Source organism: Grus americana, chromosome Z, assembly GCF_028858705.1.
Source record: "Grus americana isolate bGruAme1 chromosome Z, bGruAme1.mat, whole genome shotgun sequence".
Classification (NCBI taxonomy): Eukaryota; Metazoa; Chordata; class Aves; order Gruiformes; family Gruidae; genus Grus; species Grus americana.
Window position 1 is genome coordinate 85,629,186 of NC_072891.1, and position 25,348 is coordinate 85,654,533.

The 25,348-nt window shown below is 38.7% G+C and overlaps 1 protein-coding gene across 3 annotated transcripts in view; it reads right to left on the minus strand.

The window, feature by feature from the left end:
• Window positions 1-25,348, minus strand: part of FAM172A (family with sequence similarity 172 member A) — a 267,639-nt gene that overhangs the window by 224,409 nt on the left and 17,882 nt on the right. For 2 of the 3 annotated variants that reach the window (XM_054810178.1, XM_054810179.1), the window contains exons 2-4: window positions 20,372-20,495; window positions 15,986-16,087; window positions 13,232-13,332 (exon numbers count right to left, since the gene is read on the minus strand). In XM_054810178.1, the coding sequence (XP_054666153.1) occupies window positions 13,232-13,332; window positions 15,986-16,087; window positions 20,372-20,477 (309 nt within the window). In that variant the 5' untranslated portion in view covers window positions 20,478-20,495. Of the gene's footprint in view, window positions 1-13,231; window positions 13,333-15,985; window positions 16,088-20,371; window positions 20,496-25,348 lie in introns of those variants that run through there. The other variant, XM_054810180.1, reaches the window with a different exon arrangement.

Genomic DNA, 25,348 nt, shown 5'->3' on the forward strand with positions numbered 1-25,348 from the left:
TGCTCAAGGTCTAATCCAGACAGAAGAGGCAGGAGGAGACCAGCAGGTCGCCACAGAGTTTGGCAGCAAGCCATCCCATCACCATCTACAGTTTGCCTATAATCTTGTTTTCCATGCTTCTCCTTTTCTATTTTTACTGTTCCACAAACCAAGACTAAGTTGCAAACCTGGGACCACCTTTCAACCCGTGTTCACAAGGTAGCTTTAATCAGGCTGAGCTCCTGGGCACTTCATCACACCCAACAGCAGGTCCTGCCGCATTCGTGACCCAGGCGTGGGAAGCTGCTCTTGCAGACCGCTCCTGCACTCACTGCAGAGGCACTCGGAGCACCCAGCAGCAGCAAGGCACAGGGAGACACCAACCTACAGCTTGCCATGAGAATCCCATTTTTATCCTCTAACTGATGGCAGAGACCAAGTCTTTTCTTGAGTTAATGAAATGGAAGCTTTGAGTTTTTTAAACAGTAAAATGCCTTCACTGATACTGGAAACAATTACTGCTGCTCCTTTTGATAGTCAGCCAAATAATCTGCTTTTGGCTGGGTTGAGGGGAAACGAATATTGTGGCTTCTCCTGCTATTTGTGCTGCTGGCTAATGTGCCGTATTTTCCCAGCACAATATTCCTAAAATTATGAGTTGCAATGAAGGATCAAGAACATATGCATTCCTGAATATTGGAAATCAGCCCAAAATTATGTTACTACAATCTAAGCTAGGACCCTTTCTGTTACTGAATGCAGCCTGTCCAAAAAAATCTTTATGAAACAGTACTAAAAATATGCATCAACCTTCACTTCCCACTTGCATTCACCTTATGATTTACTTAATTTCTGTTCACTTTACCCATATTATCTCTAGGGTTACAGACTATTTTTATGTCAAAAATTATTAGTAGTTCATTTAATACTTCAGCCAAATGAATTCTGCTTTCTAATGTATCTGACAATATCCTCAGTTGGTTTCCTGTGGAGGTGGAAAGGTAAGCCCAAGAAGCTTACAACACAAAAGTATAGTGAGCATTGCACCAAAGACTCTAACTTTCTAAAAGACAGTGGAAGAAAAGATATTTTTAAATTCTTAGGCAAACTGTGAACTGAAATCAGATTTGTCTTAGAGAAAGATCAACGAACACCATCTTACGGATTTACTCTGGAATTATCCAATCATACTGTATCTGTATAAAGGAAAAATTGTTCCAGAAGGAAATATTTATGATATATTTTATTACTTTGCAGTTTTAGCTTACTGATGTAGAAATGATCAAACTTGAAGCCATATACATGCAACTCAATATGCACCTTGATCATTTCCACAAGCTGATTTCAATGTATCTGCTGTGAAAATTATTTGAATTTTATCTACCTACAACCACACACATCTGGAAATATTTTTGCATACTAGACATCACCGTGACCAAGAGCACTGAATTATGTTGACATCTGCAAAAAGTGATCAGACCTCTCACTTCCCAATTAATCCTTACATGGTTCCGAGCAAAGTAGCATCCAATGCTCTCTGACATTCCCAAAATACTTAAGCGAGAGTGTCTATACTACAGGAGCTCTGTTCCTGGCTGACTGTTATGGGTATAAGCTCATGTTATCAAACAAGCTGTATCCTTCTCTATTATAAATTGATCTCAAGGCGCACACTCTCTTAAAGTGCCCTTTTGCGGAACACAATGGAGTGGAGCAAGGGTACATATGGTATCAGACAATACTTTTTCAAGTGCATCTTGAGAAATTGGTTAGTGGAACACAATATGTAATCTGAAACTGAAACCTTGAATAAAAGAGGAATCTGGGAGCAGGTGGCAGGTTCCATACTAACAGCAGCACTTGACAGAACCATAGCTTTGATACAGCAAGCAACTGTTCTTTCTTCTCTATGTCACATTCTGACTGCAACAGTCTGACATTCAGTACCCTTCCTGAACAACCAGTTAACAGTTGAGTAAGATTCGTGGTGCTCCTTCTCAAGTTTTCATACTGTACTTTACTAAACTTCAGTGAATCATTACATCTGACCACCTTACAAAACTTGGAAACCAACACATTTCCTCCTTTAGAAGTCAGTTTTGCAGCCATACGAGCCTACCCCCATCTACCATGATCACTTCTCTCACACCTCAATGGAGCAAGTTCCATCTAGGATCTCCTGACTACCAGGAAGCTCCACCACTGGTGCATGCAGATAGATCTCTGTGGCAACCATTCACGGTTAGGGTGTTCTGCTTGAAGGCAGTCTGCAATTTTTTAATTGATCAGCCTGATATAACTTTGGAGCTCCCCATGCTTTGAGCAGGGGAGCTGACTGCAGAATCTCCAGAGAGGCAACCAAAATTATTCTGTGATTCTAAGATAATAAATAACCAGTACCACCAGTAAGCATACCCAAGATATCAAACCTTGTGCTGTTTTTGGTTGAGGTAGAGTTAAATTTCTTCGCAGTAGCCAGCGTGGGGCTGTGTTTTGGATCTGTGCTGGACACAGTGCTGGTAACACGGGGATGTTTCCGTTCCTGCCGAGCAGTGCTCGCACAGAGCCAAGGGCTGTGCTGCTCCTCACACCACCCCACCAGCGAGTGGGCTGGGGGTGCACAAGGAGTTGGAGGGGACACAGCCGGGACAGCTGACCCCAGTGACCAAAGGGATGTTCCAGACCATATGACGTCATGCTCAGCATAGAAAGCTGGGGGAAAAGGAGGAAGGGGGGACATTTGCAGCAACGGTGTTTGTCTTCCCAAGTCATTATACATGAAGACGCCCTGCTTTCCTGGAGATGGCTAAACACCTGCCTGTGGGTATAAAGGCATAAAAGACTAATTATCCTGAACTCTAGAATGCATCATTTTTGACTGCTTGGGGAGAGCGTGCCTCCATTCTAAAGATGAGCCAAGAAGGCTTCTTCATCCCTCACAAAGATCTCTCCCATAAGACACATCGATACTTAAATGAAAAAAAAAAAGACATTGCCACAAAGTAAATTCTTGTAGCCCTTTGCTGGGACAGTAAGTGTTATGCCTACATGGCTATCTAGAACGGAAAAATATGGTCCTCAGCCATTGCTATAATAGTGCACGTCAGCACGAGCTTCACAAGTACAAGTGTGTATGCATCACAACGATCAATCTTGCCCGTACATTTTATACATCTGACACAGATGATAGCTTCTGTCCTTCTGCGCTTGATTCAGGTAGATAGCGCACGTGATATTTACTGTATTTATATTTTAGTAGTGCATGTGATAGGTATCAGTCACTTGGCTGGCAGAAACCCCCAAAAGGTGCATTCCTACAGTGACTGCTGCCATCCTCAAGTTAGCATTGAACGTAATGACAAACCACTGTGACACTGGAAATTCATGAGTTCTGCTATATATTGGCCGCTTATTTAAATGATATTCTGGTCATTCACATCTTTTACAAGTGTTGACTTTGACGGTAGTTGCTTTCACAGAAGTAACATTTGTACACGTACGTATGCGGATGTAGACACACACTGAAGGAGCTCAGTTTGCATCTCCTGAGCGCTGGTATGCTGGGTATGCTATTTTCCACTGAACAGCTCGACTTCTGTGAAAAGCATACCCTTTCTGCAAAAAAATGCTGAATCCCTCCCTCAGTGAAAGATCTATGAAGTTTTAAGCACGAATAACTTGTCCAACTATCAGCATTGCATCCTGACATCTGTGACACTTCATTCTGCCTCAACGAAAGCAATTCCTATCCTAGAGTTTCATCGTTTCTATTTTGCTGACAGCTATTTTAGCATTATTCCCCACCTCCATTGCTACCTGCAGTTTCATACAAATTTTTAACTAGTACACAGAACAACATTTGTTTTAAAACTTAGAAGTTAAAAGCCTCTGTAAGTCAGCAATAACAGAAACGTTCACTTCAAAAATTTGATGTGGATTTCCACAGTATCAAGAAAAGCAGGATTAGAAAGTTGTTTCAACAAAAATGATAAAAAAACTCCATTTTTTTAAAAAGTTGATCTCAACTGTAACAATCAATCTTCACACATTTCATGGCACAGAGGAAACTAAGGTATCAACCCCCTGATGATCAGGCGGTGGGAATGCTTAATACTATCCAAGTACTTTAATTTAAAAATTTCTTCTGGTTACCTGTACTAATTTTTTTTCTCTTGCTTGAACCTTCTGCCTTCCTACAATCTGCATAAACAGTGAGTAATTTCCTTCTTTCACTTATGTCATCACTTTCAGATGGTACAGCCAACTACAACACTTTGTGCCTCTTGCATCAATATGATTTGAAAATAAAATATTTAGCCTCCATTTTTCATATAAGTTTATATTGTTTGTATTTTTCTGACCAACATCATGGAATCAAAAGTACACAGAATATCCAAAAAGGTGTCTCACCTAGAACTGCAGCTGACAGTGGACAGACATCCCCGTGTCTTACATTTAGTATTTTCCCCTCTTGCTTAGACATCAGCTTTCAGGTCTACTGCACCAAAATTCTTACCAGCACATGATGAAGGTACGTGTCTAATGCACGAAAATTAATGGCATCTAAAGACAAGTTCAGGTTACAGAACTTGACAAAGCCACTTTCAAATACATTTTACACATTTATTTGTACTTTTATGTGAAACTCTCACATGCATTCTGACTGGGATGGACATATGTCAGGTTTTATCTTAAAAAACCCACTTAGAATAGAGCAATATATACTGGAATTGAGGACAGAAGCTGAATTCCTGAATCTAGAAATTACAAACATTTTTGCATACTTTTTCCATCCTGTGTTATAGGATGTCAGATCTACAGAGAAGTAGAAGAAAGTTACCATAGTATCTATATCTACTGCTAGAAGGAAGGCAAAAACATATGCACGCTCGCCTTCACACCCAGTTAATTCAGTGAAAAGAGAAAAATTCTTTGTTTTTTTCCTCGAAAACCTTTCATATCTTATTACCAACAATGCACTCAGGGTATCACTCAAGAGAGGAACTCAAGGATTAGGCAGATATACTGGAAAGAGTTAAGATGTTTAACTACCCAAAAAGTACAGGAGGCAAATCTGGAAACCCTGAATGCAAGAGAGAATTGACATTATTTGCGGAGGAGATGATGCTTTCCAGAATCATTACAGACAGGACAGTGCAGGAGTTAAGATAAAAAACTACGTATTAAGCCTCTTGAAATCCTAGCAACCAACCTACTGAACTGATCATCCTTAATAGTCATAACTGCATCTAACAGCTTCAGGCATGCTAACTGGGTATTTCTGCTGCAGTGATCAACAGAAGCTAACAGATACCAAAATTCAGTTGTGATTGAGTTAATGAATTGAGCAGCTGGAGCATCTTAAAGTAATTTTAGGTTGTTTGCACATAGAGAAATACAACGCTCTATTGATTTATAATTGAATTTTTTTCCTTTCAAATTATTCCTATTAAGGACTGACACAGCTGATACAGCTTTATTAAAAAATACCACTATTCTGCTGAATTTTAATAAAAATATTCCCAGAAAACTGAAAGATATAGGTCTATTGCTGAAAACACAGAAAGTGTTAAATATTTTATCTTGGAAAAGCTGAAAATCCTCTGAAAGAGAACTCTTCCGGAGTTCTGCAACTGAGGTAAAATAAACAGCTTTTAAAAGAGCCGCTTGATGAAAGCGGTAATCTACATATCTCTGGTTTTCAAAAAACTCCTGCTGAAACAGTAAGAAAATGCTTTGCCTTTCACAGAAACTTTTAATATCACTGATGGAAACAAGAACTGAACATTCACAAGACAAAGGTGAACCAACTGGTTTCATCACATATGCCGATTTGTATTCTGCCTAAGCACTACTTAAATATATTTTTTCTAGTCACCTAGTTGGCAAAACCCAGTTTTTTTCACTATTCCTTTAATAAAAAATAAGCCAACTATATCCCATCTTACTTCCTTAGTGCAAACTCTCTGCTGATTTTGGAGTTCACTATTTATTGTTTTTAAGTTGGAATGATTAATAAGACCAATGATAAATCAATTTTATTCTGCAGTGCCATAAATCTTGAGTTTTTTCCTAACAAGAAAAAGGAGAAAGAAAGGAATGGATACATTTAAATAAAAGGTGGATTAGTTGTATATTTAATTTCAACTACATAAAAATGATTGGTACAAAAGTTTATTAAGAACCGAGAGTCTAAACTTTTGCATATAAACCCAGCATGGCAAGAATGGTTCTAATTGAACGAAAGCTGCTGAAGGTTTTATTTTTAAAAAGCTCATGATTAACTCATTGAAACACTCCCCCTACTCCAATTTTTGTCTTCTTTTTAACAATTAGTACCATTCTTTGAATTGCAGCAACTTGCAAGTGCTTTATAAACAACCATCTGCCTTATTGTATCTTCTCTGCTTTTCACTGTTTATCAATTTAAAAATGTAAAACACATTTATCAACACATTTATCAACAATGTAACAAATTCCCATCTGGGTTTATGAGATGCTCATCATTTCTTTCAAGAATCATGCTAACAATAATTATGAAACTATCTCTGAACCTTTCGAGTACTGTCATGTTACTGTGATGAACCAACCTACTGCCAATTGCTGTCTACAAACTAGAAGAGTTCACTGAAGCACATCTGACATAATCATTCCAGTAAAAAGTCTTCACAAACAGCAGATTTTGAAAGCGGATTTAGCATATGCAAATGACTATATTGCATGCAACAAAGATTCATATTTAAATTTAAATTTCCTTAGGTACTATTAAGTAGTCTTCAACCCTTGCTGTCTGTCCAGCTATTTCACTCACCAAAAAGAAATGCTGAAGACAAACAGACTGGTAAAAGCTGAAATCTTTCTAAAATTCTAAAGACAGTACACATATATGATGTAGATTTTTTTTTGTGTTGCCCCTACTAGCATTTTTTTTCTGTTATCAAAGGCACTGGTTCAAAAACAAGTGAAGTAAACGGACTGGAACCTTATGGAAATGTATTACTTACAGCTTAGGAACTACTATTAGAGAGAAGTTCAATATCCTGCCCCATTCTTAGGTGCTTTATCTAGTTTGCTTAACATCCTCTGTGTCATGTTTCTGTTTCACACTTACCTACCACAAATTGAAAATAATCAAGTTAGCATGAAAAAAACCTGTAACCAATAAGGCATGGATTCTTAAAGAACTGCATTTATAACTGACCTTGATGTCCAGAAAGTGGTGTCATTTAAGCTCTTCCTCCAACTAGTACATTCAAAAGTCTCTATTCCACATGGATTCTCCTCTGTCTAATAAGAAATGAGATCACACTTTAATTTATTTAAAGCTCTTGTCCTCTCTCTCTCTTCTGCTTGGCTGCCCATTTTTGTCCAAATAGTACACTTCTAAACATCTTTGCAACGTTTACGCCACTGTAAAACTTTGCTAAAGCAGAAACCTTCTGCAACATTCAGTTGTGGATGGGGTACGACATGCACAGAAATGGCACTGTCAAATTGTTTCCAAAGGAGACCACCCAAAATCAGATTTATCCACTTTCAAAAATAAGGATAGGGGAAATATTTCAGTGAGATGCCTTCACTATACCTTTGAAACAGGACATAAAGCTAGAAAGAGTTTGTTCATTTCTCTGTGAGGATTTTTACTATCCCCATGAAAGTTTAATCCATACTTGACTGTAATAGAAGACACTGAAAAAGTTCAGTTCATACATGCTCAGCTGACACCTGTTAAGTACTTGGCATGTGAGCTCTTTGAACAGAACCTCTTCAACAGCCCTAGCCAAGCAAGTATCCCACGAAAGCAAAAGTCCGTGGACCTGCCTATATATTCCATCACTATCAATTTATTTTGTCTTCTCAGTAAGACAAATTTTTCCAATCACTAAATAACTAACAGCAAATACATACTAAGTCAAGGTACACAAAGACAATTTTGCTTAATCCATGGTGTGCAGCACATACTTTATTATATCAAAGTCTTGCTAGACAGAGAAAATCTGGAATGCTTAATGATAAACTGTCTGTGCAAAGAAACTGAAACTAGAGTGTAAGGATTTCTACTAATCATCTGCAAATTTTATTTGGAACTTGATCCTGCAGCCCTTATTCACAAGATCAGACCTATTGAGTTTATTCACATGAGCTTCGGCTGCAAGATTGGACCTTAAGTACTATCAGGTGCACGTGCAGCCTATCATCAGATTTTGGGTTATTCATGTAAGAAGCTACCCTTTCAAATGCAGACTACTTAATGCTTCCTTCTTCATTAACTTACATGTCCTCTTCTGCTGCTCTATGCTTTCATTTGTGCTATGTAAATAGCTTCTTTCTCTCAGTCATCCAAACAAATAATGCTCTTTGCAACCAAGGAGGAAATTAGTAGCAGGTGAACGCTTATTTTTTAAATTACGTTGAGACCAAGCTGTTCTTTAACTTAAAGGAGATCTGGAAAAAAAATAATCCCATTTTACTACTTAGCCATCTTAATTATGGGTTGTCATTGTCATAATTCTACACACTTATTCCCCCCCCCCCAAATATTAATCTTGATGGTTAATCTACTTTATGATGAGCTGGACCTAACACTGTGCACATACTTCGTAACAGTTTATTTAGTGGGACAAGACTTCTTGGGTGATGTAAAATTAGCTATATCTAATCATACATGAAGCATGCAAGGAATTTCTGACTTAGGTGTTCTATTTCTTTGCTCTCCATATCTGTTCTACATAAAGATAAGGTATTTTCTTGTGCTATGGTGTGGTAACTGTAAAAAATAACCACAATTCTTCTTCTACCTGCTTATATGCTTCTATAGGTCAGAAAGGCTGCAATTACAAGAGATGGCATACACTAGTCCTCGAATAGGACCACAGTAAAGGCATTTATAACATGGTCCACATTATAATCTGTGTATTTACAAATCCTATTTGACCTATTTAAAGACATGGGCAGCCAACGAAACTCAGTACAGGTAAAAGTCTCTTCATCAGTGATGGCACTCACAAAAACATCTGCAAATATTAAATGGCCTCCAAACAATCACTAAATTGAAATTACACAGTGCTAGAGCTGTAAGAGACATTCAGAGGGATAGACAATAACTGCGCACTGATGTTAGGGATACTCTGGTTACTGCAAGACCATGCAAGGAGAATATCAGCATAATCTTTCTCTTATGAAATCGCATTATCAGTGCAAGCTGTATGACTGCCAAAATGCAAGGTAAAATCCCAGCAACCAATTTTAGTAGTATTTTATTTATAATTCCAGGAAACTTCAGTATCAAGCAGGGGCTGAAGCTGACTGTTGGCAATTTCAGTAGCCATAATATCAATCGAAAGTGCAGTCAAACAATAAACACAGACATATACTTAAAATGTAAGGAGACATACATCATGTGAGTATGTCATAAACTCCAATCTGGAGTTTAAGCTAGAATCCAAATCTCTGTAACTCCTGGCCGGGGGAAAAAAAAAAAAAAAAGAAAAAAAAAATCACCCTTGAACTGGAATGGTATGTCTGCAACAACTGAACTGTTGTCACAAAATTGTTCTCAATCATACTTCAAACTTGCCACATGGATTAATCGGCAGTTAGAAGCAGCTGCAACACCATGTTCTGTGCACTTCTGTTGCCATTTTAATTTTTAAAAAGCAAATGGAGAGGCTCTCCACAAAATTCAATGCCGCAATAGCAATGACTGAACTAGAATCACAAAATTATGAACAGTTCACTAAATTGTCTATTAGGAGCACATATCAAGAGGCTGCAGAACAAATTGTGTGCCTGAAATAACAGATCAATGAATGAAGAATAAAGAGATGTAAGAAGTGGAGATGTTGACGAACCATTGTAATTTGTGAAGAATCAATTTCCATACAGCCAGAGTAATGGCAGATCACAGATAGTGTATTCTAACTGTAAAAAGTCATGGATTACCAAATGGAAATTTATTAATGCTCCAAGAAAAAGAGAATGGTGCAGTAACATAAGGCCAGGAAGTACACCCACTTTAAAATTAGTAAAGTGCAATAAAAGCAACCCACAATATATTCGCACAGTTAAAAAAGTTGCCTTGGGAAGGCTGGGTAAATCCTTTAAAAATCAGAAAACCAGCATACAATCACTGACCTAACAATGCAAACACTGAATACATAAAACACTTTTGTCCGACGATACAAATCTAGCTACTTTATCATCTCACTGTATGTCCAGCTACATAAACGTTCAGTCTCAAATACACATTAGAGAACTCCTAAAGCCAAAGGATGATGTTTCAAAGCAAAGGCCTAAGGCCAGATTGTACGACATCACCTTACGAATTATATGAGCTGCTGCTTCTTAAGCTATCACAGTTTGCTGAACACATCTTACCCTAGACTACAAAATGGCTAATCAGAGAGTAATATACTGCTTCTGTACTATTCAACATCTACATCAGTGACCCACCAATCTATGGCACAAGAGGAGGTTTTATCACACAACCAAGGGTCTTGCTGGTGAGTGTCCCCTGCGTCCTCAGATAACTACATAAACACTCATTGTGCCAAAAACAGACAATGGAGCATTTATGAATTTGAGGCTTGTTGGAAGAACTGTGTAGTAACAAGCACCTAGCAGACAACAGACTGAAGCACAGATTAATGTCCTTTTTTTCTCTAGAAACAGAAAAGAAATAAACAGAACAATTCACCCTGTCAGATTCCTGACCTCAAACCTGCCTTGCCTTTTACCTACCAATATAAACAAACTGCATTTTCAAAAATCACTCAAGCCTGAATACGGAGAATGACTTTAACTAAGGCAAAATGCAAGAGGCAGATCACAGACGTAAGGCATCCACTCCATGAACACATCCCACCTTCTGGTTAACCAAAAATCACAAAAATTCATACTGCTACTGAACGTTAAAGCTGTGGCAGTCACTATTCAGATGACTAATTTGATCATGTTGCCAAACACATACAAGAAGGTGTGGTGGCACAGAAGCCCACATGCAGACATACTAATCTTTGCAGTTGTGTCTTGTCCAACTCATTTATTTGGAAAACGGGGATATTTGAACAATACAGGCTCACACAGACCATGGAATAGGTGCCAATTTGTCTCCTGTTGGAATAAATGTGTATCAACTAACTCAGAAAATGCAACAGATTGGGCAATAGCAAGTTCCCTGTTTTGGAAAACCATACAGTTGAGGTGAAGGGATGTGACAAGCAGCAGCAGTAGCCGCCATCATCATCTCCCCTTGCCACAGTTCTTACAGAAACGAGGAGGAGGAGGAGGTAAAAAGTAAGGTTCTTCAATCCTCAGGAACAAAGCTCTGGCAGGACAAAGCAGTGCCCAAGAGCTGGGCAGCTCCAGCACATCCAGCACAGAGTCCATGCTGCATGAAACAGAGGGGCTGAGCACAGAACACCGGATCACGGCTCAGCAGAGGTGAAGGACAGATGGCACACTATTCCTCGTAATCAAGACTGGCACAGACTTGTGCTATGCACTCCCTTCTTCAGCCTGCATGCTCAGTGCCTACAGAAGTTCTCCAAGCCTATCCTGCTATACCTAGACAAGGCCACGTAATTAGCTATTCCTTCAGCTTCAACAAACACTCTTGGCAGCACGAGAAACTATAGGAAACCATTTGGTGATAAATTTAGGCCTATACTCATTTATCCAAGCAACAAACTCAATCAAGATGCTTTATGCTATTTATTTTGCAACAGTGTAGGACTGGCTGTCATTTCAGACATTTCAGTTTTCTTTTTACTCTTTAACACACCAGTGTACTGGCTGAGGGTGTGCAAGAAGCTGGGAGGGGACACAGCTGGGACAGCTGGCCCCAAGTGACCAAAGGGATATTCCATACCATATGGCGCCATGCGCAGCATATAAAGCTGGGGGAAGAAGGAGGAAGAGGGGACATTTGGAGTTATCTTCCGATAAGGTGTTTGTCTTCCTAAGCCACCATCATGCATGAAGAAGCCCTGTTTTCCTGGAGATGGCTAAACACCTGCCTGCTGATGGGAAGCAGTGAATTAATTCCTTATTTTGCTTTGCTTGCACGCACAGCTTTTGCTTTACTTATTAAATTATTTCTGCCCACAAATCTTCTTTCACCCTTCTGATTCTCTGTCCCATCTCACCAGGAGGAGTGAGCGGGTGGCTGCGGGGGGTTGAACTGCCCACTGGGGTTAAACTGTGACAGCAAGAAAGTTTAAAAGACAAAATGTCCAAACATGCACAATCAAACATATCTCTGAGTAGTCTGAATTACTGTAACGGAAAGAGTGAGTGGGGAATAAATGTGTTTAATCCTTACTAAAACAATAACACTAATGAAAGTAGACAAGCCATGAGGCAAAAGCAGCTCTTGAATGACATGCTATGACGATTCCAATAGAAACCGTTGGGCAACATTATATCGCCTCTGAGAAAAAGACCCTGTGCATCCCCTTTCATGGGCCTCCAAAAGCCACTCTGACGTGAGCAGCATTGCTACCCAGAGGTGAGCGTGCTGAAGCTGTTCTTTCTCTTGGGCAGGGGACATTGTGACAGTGCAAGGAAGACCTCAGCACACGCTGTTTTGCATTCACCGAGATGAGCCGCCTTTCTTCTCAAGTCAACACTCTGACTCCTGAAACATTACCAAAAGCATGGCACTGAAATTAAAGTCACTTTCATGTAAAAAAGGAACTATGGTCAGTCCCTTTTACACCTACTGCATCCACACATCCCTACAAAAAGCCTAGAAAGTACCAGTAGCATCCAAAAATCTAATACACCATCAAATATTTCACCAATTAACCATCGGATTTCTACTTAATCAATCTCGTGGCTCCTGATATCTCCTGGTAACGTGAGAAAACCAGGCAATGCATTTTTCTTAAGTTACTAAGTAAAATGTCACGGTTTTGTACCCAGTGCTTCACCTTGAGGACAAGAAAGCTGAAGAAAACACTGCAGTGTATAATATTCTCTGATTTGTGTAATCTAGTTGATATTCTACTCTGAACATATACTAAAGTCAAATTGTAGTCTAAATCACACCTTAAGCCATACAGCAAATAATGGAAATTACAGTTATAGCATTAACATGCAACTAATCCTGAAATACCTTTTTTTAACATGACTGCAGCCTCACTAAATCTTTATTAACATATATAAAAGTATCACTTCTACAGAGAAACACAACAAAAATCACAGCACACCCATACACATACACATGCATACACACACACAATTTATGTACCTCCCCAAGAGCTTCATAGCGCTTTTGGTTCCATCTATGCAAATCTTCACGATAATTAAAAACAAATGGCTCACCAGTTTTTATGTGTCTTAACTGTCCTTCTGTAAAAGAAACAAAATCATTACATTTTAATCTACTTCTTCATTAACAGTAAGACACATTTAATTGCTGAAAAGTTTAAAAGAAGTCTACATCTAAAAATGTGGCTATTATTAATTCCTTCTCATTTTTGGTTATAGTATTTATGAAGGAAAACAACTGTAGCATAACAACAAAATGCATTCCCCTTGAATGGCATATATTGCTAGATAAAGCTAAACACAAGTGATGACAGTGAAATTACATGCAGATATCAAATACCAAACTGCTTCACAAGATATTTATTTTTCAATTGCTATGGATTAACACTGAAATGTAAACATTAGCAGTTAATATTTGATCTGCAGTGTCAATTAGGTGATCACAGCGTAGCTACAAAATCCCCTACTCCAAAACCAAGTGCATTTATGAAGAAATGTGAGTACAAAATGGGCTGGAGGCTGCAAGGAAAGGAAAAGTTTATTTTCAAGATTAACAACATTCTAAATGAATCTGAAAAAACCCATGTCCACAGTTAAGGTAAATATCTTAACTCCTAGGCACAGTGCAATCAAGTCAGAGCTCTTTGATTCAAGATACCTTGAGATTATAACAGTAGAATAAAGCAGAACGTTTGATCAGAGCAAAACCACATGCTATTCTTAGATTCCAGTGTATGTTTCTGTAGTTGGCCTTGTTTATAGCAAAAGTTTAGTAGCATACCAAACCACAGATGAAGACAAGGACTGAGTTCTAAAAACAATAATAATAAAATAGCAATCAATAGGAAGCAAGCTGTGGAAAACAGATATCTTACCAGTTATGTTTCAGCTTATTAGACAAAACACAAGCTATGATCTCAGAGCATCACAAAATTCCAGTAAATCAGAGAAACATTAAAAACAGTACAAGTATCTCCTTTGAAAGCCAAAATGTCTGCATGATGAAAATAAGGTTTCTCAGCAAAATTTCTCCTCTTGAATAGTAAGAAATTGCTAACTTAGTTCACACCTTTTCAGGACCTTTACATTTTGATTCTTGATGTTTCAAATGAAATATTTGAGATCTGATATCTCTAATAGTTATGCTTATCTGCTTATTTGACATTTTTTCCAGATCTGTCTTACTTCCTGTACTAGACACCAGGGAAATACTCCTCCCCAACTTGATATCCCTGTCTCGGGTCCAGATATCCTTCTTCTCATATTTTCATCATAACTCTAGCTTCAGCTGTTCCTTCTCAGCTAGTTACTCTCCAAGTATGCCATAAGATAGTACACAAAGTTGCTCTCTCCACAACTAAAGTGGAGCAAATATCTGGTGTAATTTTTGTTTGGCTTTCTGGAACCCCTGTCTTCTTCAGATTCTTTAAATCTGATACAAATCTTCCTTACCTTTCCATCATAAAAAGAAGCATGATTATGACATAAGAGTAGATGACCAAACATTTGAATTAAATGCACAAAAGCAAAATGGAGACCTTTTGCTTTGCTGACCAGTAGCATATGTAACAGGTTTTGCTGCATTCTATGGAAATCACTCAGGCTGTGAGGTTAGTGATGGAATATTCAATAACATCATTCTAAAACATCATTCCCCAAAATTCAAATTTCAGCCCTTTTTATCAACCACATATGAACCATTAACTCTGAAGTCAGTAAGGAAGACAGTAGACACTGTGTAGATCTAAAAATAAGGAGCTGAAAAGTGACAGAGCTGAACCCCTCCCATCAAAGAAAGAGCATCACTTTCATGACACTTTTAGTCTCTAAGTACCTTCCTGTGAAAGCCATCAGGGTATTAAAAAGCTAAGTGTTGCATAAATGACTATCATTTAAAGGAAAGCTCTTTTTTTTTTTTCTTTAAAAGTGGAAGATGTAAGACAGGCAGATTTAGAAACTAAAGTTCCTCTGTTCACAGAACAGGCACTGCAAAGAAGTAGAATTGTAAACGTCCCCGTTTGTCCTACAGGTTTCAAACAATCTTGAAAGAGCCATTTCCTGGAGTCTGGTATTACTCTAGCTCAGAGGCTTATTTCTCAGCTGGATTTTAAAAATGTATGCTCTGGAAATTATAAATATTACTAACTCATTTAACACAGATTCAGCTGGCTGGAAGTACTTGTAGTAATCACACACCTTGCTGCAATGCAAAACCATGACCCACACCAGATGAGTAAGAGACAGTCTATCGCGTTGCTCATCCTTCCATCAATATAAACTGGTGTCTTCTCACTGGTATTAATGAAATAACTGGGATAAATTATTAGCTAAACAATAACTAGTTTTGTATCCATAAAAAGGAATCAGTAAATAAAATGTTCCTTAAATGAGTGACCACTCTTTATTTTTGCTTTTTAATGCTAATGCTACAGAAATTACTTTCAGAAATTTTCTATCAATACTTCTGTAAGAGAAAACTGGAAGTCATAAAGTATGCACAGTACAAACCAACAGTATTGTATAAAATGAAGGGTTTTCTGGACAATTTTATGAAATTAAAAACAAATAGTAATTACTTAGCCAGATTTACAAGTCTGTTAACACTAAGGCTTAAAATTTTACTCCTAACAGAAAAGTGTGAAATTCTAATAGGGATTTACAAGGTATAATTAAAGTTCTGATAACCTCTCAACATTATTCTAAGTATAGCCTTTACAATGCATGTATGACTTACTTTCATTAAAAACATACTCAAATCCTTCCAGAGTATCAGGAAATTCAAGTGGTGGCTCATCTTTTTTCATTAGTTCATCCAAGTCTATTCTAGACAATAAATCTAGAAAAGGAAAATAAAAATTACACAATGCATACTACGCCTTTTTATTTCACTATTATCATTAGCAAAATGTGTTTGTTCAGATTTGTAGATCTTAAGGGCAGAAGGACATCCTCCATATTACTAAATATAGGACTTAATTATGGGAAAGCTCGTTCCAGATTCAAAACCTGGACCTCATTGTCAGCATATCTTCTTTTTATTTACATTTATTTACCTATTTATCTCTAATGTTGATCAAAAAATATCCACAGAATCACAGAAGCATTTTGGTTGGAAAAGACCTTTGAGATCATCAAGTCCAACCATCAACCTCACACTGCCAAGGCCACCACTAACCCAATTCCCCAAGCACCACATCTACAGGTTTTTTGAATCCCTCTAGGGACGGGGACTCCACCACTGCCCTGGGCAGCCTGTTCCAGTGATGGACAACCCTTTCAGTGAAGAAATATTTCCTAATCTCCAATCTAAACCTCCCCTGGCACAACCTGAGGCCATTTTCTCCTACCCTATCGCTTGTTACGTGGGAGAAGAGACCGACCCCACCTGGCTACACCCTCCTTTCAGGGAGTTGCAGAGAGCTGTCAGGTCTCCCCTCAGCCTCGTCTTCTCCAGGCTCAACACCCCCAGCTCCCTCAGCCGCTCCTCATCACACTGGTGCTCCAGACCCTTCCCCACTCTGTTGCCCTTCTCTGGACACGCTCCAGCACCTCAATGTCCTTCTTGGAGTGAGGGGCCCAAAACTGAACCCAGCACTTGAGGTGCAGCCTCACCAGTGCCCAGTACAGGGGGACGATCACTGCCCTGGTCCTGCTGGCCAGACCATTTCTGATACAAGCCAGGATGCTGTTGGCCTTCTTGGCCACCTGGGCACACTGCTGGCTCATACTCAGCTGGCTGTCAACCAACACCCCCAGGTCCTTTTCCTCCAGGCAGCTTTCCAGTCACTCTGCCCCAAGCCTGTAGCGATGCCTGGGGTTGGTGTGACCCAAGGGCAGGACCCAGCACTGAGCCTTGTTGAACCTCACACAGGTGCCTCCAGGCATTGGCCCAGCCTGTCCAGATCCCCCTGTAGAGCCTTCCTGCCCTCGAGCAGATCAACACTCCTGCCCAACTTGGTGTCATCTGGCAACTTACTGAGGGTGCACTTGATCCCCTCCTCCAGATCACTGATAAAGATACTGAAGAGATAAGAGAACTGGCCCCAGTACTAAGCCCTAGGGAACACTTGTGACCGGCCACCAGCTGGACTTAACTCCGTTCACCACAACTCTTTGAGCCCGGCCATCCAGCCAGTTCTTTACCCAGCAAAGCGTATGCCCATCCAAGCATGAGCAGCCAGTTTCTCCAGGAGAATGCTGTGGGAAATGGTGTCAAAGGCTTTACTAAAGTCTAGGTAGAAAACATCCACAGCCTTTCCCTCATCCACTCAGTGGGTCACCTTGTCATAGAAGGAGATCAGGTTACTCCAGGGACAGAGAAGCCACCAAAACCATAGTGATTTGTTTCAATTCATTACTCTCAATGTTAGAAATATGTCTCTGGTATGCATGATGGTTTAAAAATGAATTTATCTAGCTTCATTATCAAGTCATTGACACATTCTTGTTTTCCTTCTTGAAGAGCTCACATTATCAACTGCACATCATCTCACAGGCATTTACCAGCTGTGATCACAAGTCCTTAACCTTCCCTTTGATACCCAAATAGACTGAGTGATCGGAATCCTCCTCTCAACTACTACCCTTTGATAACTATGAAGGTAGAGAAAACTGCCATCCATGTTATAGTGTGCCATGATATAAACATCCTTCTCAGACTGCCTGTTTTCTAAGATGGTATATCCTAGTACAATCTGCATTCAATAATGCGAGTACACTAAAATAACTAGAATCTGCATTTTTTACCCTAGATTTAAGGATTTACATTTAATCAGAGGCAAGCACATAGGGACATCTTTTGCTTACATCTAACTACTAAACAATTACTGCATTGGCAGACAATAGCGCACAATCATCTCTGCTCTCGTTGCTCATCACCCACACAATCCAATTCTATCCTTTTAACACACTTTCTCATTACTAATAAAAGATCATCAAGAAATGATTCAGCAGAATTGCACTGAAATATATTTTCCAACTTCTTCATGAATGAATTTGAAGACCACACAAACATTCAGGTCAGGAGTGCTACGCTGACTTTTCACTGTTTCATGAATCAAGATACCATGTATCACCAAGGAAATGAATTAAGTATTCTAAGTACATTGGTTTATTACCATTACCATCCAAAGCTGCAGCTCAAAGGAAAGAAAACAGTTTGAAAAGACTCATCTTTAAACTTGCTTTGTCTGACATTAACTACACTTCCATCATTTAATTACTTAAATTCATTATTTGAATAGGCTTTGTACCACTATTTTTGCTTAGTCTTGTTGGCAGTGACAAGCCTATAGGTCACCCATGTTACCTAAGCTTAGTACTGGTACAGTACTCCTTTGAAATTTCTTGTGCTTAAAATGTACTGAAAATGAGCTTCAACATTCTTGACAGTTTCTTGGCCTGCTCTTTTGTAACTCTTCAGGTTCACATGACATTCACTCCATCGTCCATATGACATTCAATTCACATAAGCAATCATATGCTTGTTCTTGTGCTTTGTTCTTTGTCCTTTGAAAGTTCTGGGGGAACTGCTTTGGTCCTCAACCAAATGACAGGAGAAAGAACAGAACTTTGTCAAAGAAGTTTTTCACAACAGGATGTAAAAAGCACGCCCTTTCTTCCTCCAGACTATCACAATGTCAAGGTAGTAAAACAGTCTTTAGCACATCTTTCTCTCCTTGGTGAAGAAACTCCACTCACACCACACCTCTAGAATTTAATTTCACCAGTTTTCATGGCTTCTTACTGTGACCTATTTGGAAATGTGTTTACACAGATGTGCCAGTTACTATATAATAAAATATCCATCTCCTGAGTAGCAAGGGCAATATTATATGAACTACATTAAGCTTATCTGCAGATTATACAGCTTGTCATGATTTACAGCTTCCATCAGAGTCACTCAGGAAGACTGCAATTGGTCTGTGCTCCAACCACTGACATGGCCACTTTCTTCCTGTGAATCTTTCAAGCTAAAAATAGCTAAAGTGTTCTTAAAACTTTGAGATTCTTTCAAGATCTGATCCACCATTCTCACCGAGGTCTTGGACTCTGCAACTCAATTTCAGAATAGTTCAAAGAGCCCAAAACTGAGTGATTTGCAGGAGACCTTCTATAGCTCAATGGTAGTTCACTAGATAACGTGAAGAAAACAACATCCTGACACAAAGGTTTCATTATGTGGAATATTTCTTGGACACTAAACCTTAATGAAGGTCAAATTAGTGCCAAGTATAAAATGGGAGTCTTACTTTTCCAAACATGAAGTATAATTTCCTCAAAATATACTCATTTAACAGAATTAGTACAAGGTTTGAAAGAAGTACCACGTAGGTTTTCACTAAATGTTTCACAAATACACAGTTTTAACTGAACAAACACCATCTACCATCACTGTATAATGGAACATATATTTCTAATAATACTTTGGTAGAAATCCAATTTTTACACTGGAGTTGCAAGGTATATTCTTCTTTCTCTTTTGAAAGACAACCTAGAGACTAAATGTGTGACACAAACACTTTAAATCCAATGTTTGGTTAGCTTACTTGTAAGTCTAACCAACTCCATGTACTTCCAAAATTGAAAAACACTATCTAAAAGATGTAATTTATTTATTTTTTCCTCAAGAAAATTACTCCACTAAGTCACTTAGGTCCATTTCTTTAAACATACAATACAAAGAAAACTTTATAAAATCAACATGGAAATCCATGTCCTGAAAATGTTTTCCCTGCTAACATTCTAGTCAAAGAGATTTGAAAAGCTGCAATATGGTTGCATAATTATAAAACATAAGTGGCATAAAAACTAAATGATAACTCCCAGGAACTAAGAACACAAAAGCATCAGTCGACTTTCTCAAAGGATAATTATGAAAATAATAATAATAATAAAAAGATCTTATTCCACAGATCATTATTTTTTTATATCATCTTATGAAAATACTGATAATGGACACACCATTAGACAAAAAACATTAGCACAGATGGACTAATAGTCTTTTCTAGTATTGCAGTTCCCAGACTCTAACCAACAGTTATATCATACTATTTTCTTTTCCTTATTAATTGTTTCTGAAATGTCAATACATGCAAAAAGAAGGCAAAAAGACTTATACCCTTTAACGCAGTAGTCTTCTCCTTTTCATCTGGGCCTCCTTGCTGGATCTGAGCCATTATTACCCAAAGCGTCAACAGACTTAGAGTACTGAGGTAAGTGTACATTAATTGCCGAAGAACAATCTGAAAAATCAACACGAATTGGAAATTAACAAATTTACTGACTTCTACTTTAACAGACCTCACTTGCTACCACTTATATCACAAAAACCCCAAAAAGTTGTTCCAAACCCAAAACTTCCCTGAGTATTTTAAACCGCTATGATATCTAAGGTAAAATTAAAATTAACCTTTCCTCTCCTTCAAAGCTTATACTGGACACTCTGAAGTCTCATCACACTATCCTGGATTAAGACATTTTACAATGAAATGTGACACACACTCCAGTGTGAAGTTTGGTCAAAGATTCAAGTTCACAAGAATGAACGCTAACTTCTCCCTAATCCTAAAAGGACATCTATCTAATTGATACCTCTTTTTGTGATTCTAATGTACAATCGGTAAATGATAAGCCTTTTTGAGAAGCACGACACTTGTAAATCCAAAGTAGAAGACAGAAGAAAACTCAAAACATAATCAACAGAACTTCCACAATCTTTAAAGGTTTTTTTCATCAATTAACTCCACTTTATTGTTCTTACTGCACTATACAGTTTTGTTTTAGTAAAAGTACATAGAGTACACAGTTTTAAACTGCTGTGATTCCTACAGTACATTATTGGCATTGAAATTATGTATAGAGCAAATGTCCAGCTATAGAACAAACCTCAATATATTCAAGGTGAGAAATTACATGCAAAATATATTTCTAAATTTCTTCTACTGCACAGAAGGCAACGCAGACATTCAAATCTGCAATCTCTTTCATCTTGAATCTGACACCAAGGGAACAAACTACCACATCACAATCACCGTTTCTTCCTTCTTAATAAAGACTTCTGTGCATTGAATTCTTTTTCCCTTCATCTTTTTTGGTTCTTTGTTTTATCTGTCAGTCATTACCAATTTGTTTTATTCTTCTCCCCAATATACTTTATCATGAATGAGGTTGCATGAACTGTATCTCTGCAGCAATTTGTAACTTTCAAAGAGTGACAGGATTCACCAACTCTACTGCTGGCTCCCTAATACTTTCACCTCTAAGAAAGAACCCCAAAATGGCTTCTTTTAAGTAACAGTAGCTCACTGCAAAGGCAGCTCCAAGACCTATTATAACCCAAGGGAAGAAACACAAAATTTATCTGAACAGATTCACCTTGATAAAGTAACCCCTATCCCCTAATCAGATAAATCAATGCAGTGACCAAGAATCCCGGGCATTCTTGCCTCTACAATGGATACCCCCCTTCTTCCTTTAACAGATGAAGACCCTGTCACTGAGGAAAGAGTAGATAACAGGTTCACTTGGCAAGCTAGAAGCACCAAAATAAATAAATAAACAATTACACCTGAATTTAGCTTTGAGATAGAGAATTTCCAGTTCTTTTTGACAAAGTAAAAAACTGTTACAGCAGCCACTGGAGGGAGGACTTGATATTAGAATGAGGATGAAACAAGCACACAATACTTTATGCATTGTTTGTGTGAACACAGCATTTTGTTGAATCCCTCACTGATATTTGTTTAAATGGCAAATAGAAGAAATTAGATGAGAGGGTTGGGTTTCCTTTCTTTGACAGACAGATGTCGAATCAACTATAGCCTGGTGGTGCAGAAATGAACAGTGGGAAAATTATAAAGCTCTCTGGTTGCTTATAGGCAAATGCAGGAATTGCAGTTTATTCCAGGCATCAGTTTCAAGTCCCAGTGATCCTCAACTGCATACACTGACCGCTCCATATAATTCAGAAATAGCATCATCAAGTATCTTGTAATAAATACAGATTATTTTAAATGTGTTATTCTGTACAATTACTTGGACAATTCTTCTAAAACCATCTTTTTCCTGATTGTTTCTGCATTAGCTACAGCAAGCATACTTCCTAAAAAACAAGTTACAATTTCACCTGAAGAAACACTTACAATAAATAAGTTTATTGCCAAGAGAATGTATATTTATTTGTATGTATCTTGCCTTCCCATGCAAACTTAGATATTCTTTCACAAAATATCGTATGCATATTCTGTGCCTCCTCAAATCAATACCCAGCAATACTTAAAATAATTTGACAGCAGAAATATTCTGGTTTCATGTTTTCACAGAAGACAACAGGGCTGCCTTTTTATCATACCCTTATTAATGCAACTACAGAACTGGTGGATCCACAAACAAATGGTCATTAAATTTAAAAACAAACAAGCAAACAAAAACCCCCAAACCAACCAAACCCAACAGACATTTGCACACTTGGGGAATACACATACATATTTCATGTCCTTGTCTGTAAAGTGGTACTGGAAGTTCAGACCACTGAGCTTGTGATTGTATAACAGTGCTACTCTTCAAATCAAACTAGACACCGTATCATATATTCCATCTGAAACAAACACACACATACACAGATTTCTACAGACTTCAATTATTCTTCATTGTGTAAATGCAGCTAGAAAGGTGGCAAAAAAAATTAGTATATGATTTTGCTCTACATTAGCAATACTTGAAATTAAATCAATGCCAGAAATGTTCCAAATAAAGGCTGTAAATAATTGTTGTGCTAACCCACTGCAAGTGCAACACAAGAAGAAAACCCACAAGTATTTTCAAACAGCACAAGTCCATCAAGCTTATCTGGACATAATCTGAGCAGCAGTCAACAGAATGCTTCTTTGCACTGCACTGCTTTATGAGAATACAGTTGAACTAGAGTCTTGTTCTCTCTAAACTGACATCCCAAGCAAGCTAGGGACAAGTATGGGTTAGATTTGTGCAACGTGGCTGAGGACTGAGGTAAGACTCAGTTTTTCTTCGCAGAGATAGCTGGGTGACAGTTTGGCTCTAGTCCCTTCTCTGTATTGGCTCAACAAAGCAAAACACATCTACTTTAATCTTAGTATTTTCTAATTAGATTTTATCTATTCCTGCTTTCAGGGCAGTACAGATGACATCAGTAACAAATGTGTCAGTTAAGGTTGTACTTCACCTCCCTTCACTTACAAGACCCTGTTTTCAACTGCTTACAGGTTTGCCAGACTTCAGCTCTAAAAGCCAATTATTTCCAGTCTGCTTTAGACTAAATGGTTTTGAAAAAGTGCACCTAAAATGTCTACCTCTTGTATAAGATGATGGTTCAGAGTTAGTATCTTCTGCTCAGTTCTGCTGATATTAATAAGCAGCTACATCTCCATGTTGCAGAGATCAGAAATTTAGCCAGAGGATCAGCTTAGCAGGGGGTGCCTCTTGCCATTACCCTTACAGCCTGCCCAGATCTGCTCAAGTAAAAATTGCTTTTTGCACACATTTCCTATAGACTTATTAAGACTTATTAGAATTTCCAGAAAATTTACTTATTTGCCTAGAGCATACTCCATACAGCTGCAAAAAGCCAGAGGGAAGGTGCAGAGGAGGGGAGTAACAAATGCTAGAAGAGCAGGATCTTTAACCACTAGAACACAGAGAAACTGGCAAGGACCCTGAAGTCCCTGAATCTCAGTATGTCTCCACATTCTACCAAATGGTTGTGGAACTTGCTGATAAAGTACGTGAGTGCAGCTGACACTAAAGGTTGATTTATTTGCACAGCAGCTACCTTCCAGTATTATTTACCCTGTAAGCTCAAAAAGCAGAGGACTACGAGCTATATGCATTAGTGTCCCATGTCAGCAACTCAGTTGTTTACACAAGGCAGAGTAAACACAATTCCACACACTGAAATTTTAATTATTTCAGTTTAACTTTCTTGAAATGCTGGAAATTACCTTCATAAAGATATGCAAGTAAACATGATCAAATAATCATGTCAAAAGAATACAAAAAGAGGTAGCACAACCTCAATGCAGCCTCTGGGAGGTTTACAACATGATGTTGGTTGTTATCAACCAAATGTGAAGTTTAAAATTATCATAAAGAATTCTTTTGTAGTAGCAACAGCTTTGAATGCACGTACTGGTTTTGGCTGGGACAGAGTTAATTTTCTTCATCCCAGCCAGCGTGGGGCTGTGTTTTGGATCTGTGCTGGACACAGTGCTGGTAACACGGGGATGTTTCCGTTCCTGCCGAGCAGTGCTCGCACAGAGCCAAGGGCTGTGCTGCTCCTCACACCACCCCACCAGCGAGTGGGCTGGGGGTGCACAAGGAGTTGGAGGGGACACAGCCGGGACAGCTGACCCCAGTGACCAAAGGGATGTTCCAGACCATATGACGTCATGCTCAGCATAGAAAGCTGGGGGAAAAGGAGGAAGGGGGGACGTTCGGAGTGATGGCGTTTGTCTCCCCAAGTCACCGTTACATGTGATGGAGCCCTGCTTTCCTGGAGATGGCCAAACACCTGCAATTCCTTAATTTGCTTTCCTTGCCTGAGTGGCTTTTGCCTTCTCTATTAAACTGTCTTTACCCATATGTTTTCTCACTTTTACTCTTCTGATTCTCTCCCCCATCCCACTGCAGCGGGGAGTAAGCAAGTGGCTGCATGGGGCTGAGCTGCTGGCTGGGGTTAAACCACAACAACATATAATACAGTACTCTCTTAAATATGCAGAATATCAATAATGAAGTGCACTGAGAACCCTACTTCTGTTGAGGCAATGGATAGTTATCTAACAAATCAGGCAAGCAACTCCGGGGATGAAAAAGTGATCCTGCGGTGAAGGCAGGAGAATGCTGTCTGGAGAACTCTGTTCACAGGAGAAATTTGTAGGTGTTCTTATTTTACTCAGATGATCTCAGATAACCTCTTTTTGCATATTTCCCATTTTCTGGGAATTCAGCTGAATGATTTCCTTCATGCTCAGAATATGGACTGTTGGATTCCTGTTTTAAGAAGGACTTTGAAGAACCTTCCGTAGCTTTCCCGATCTCAGTACCCAAGATGAGTGTACAC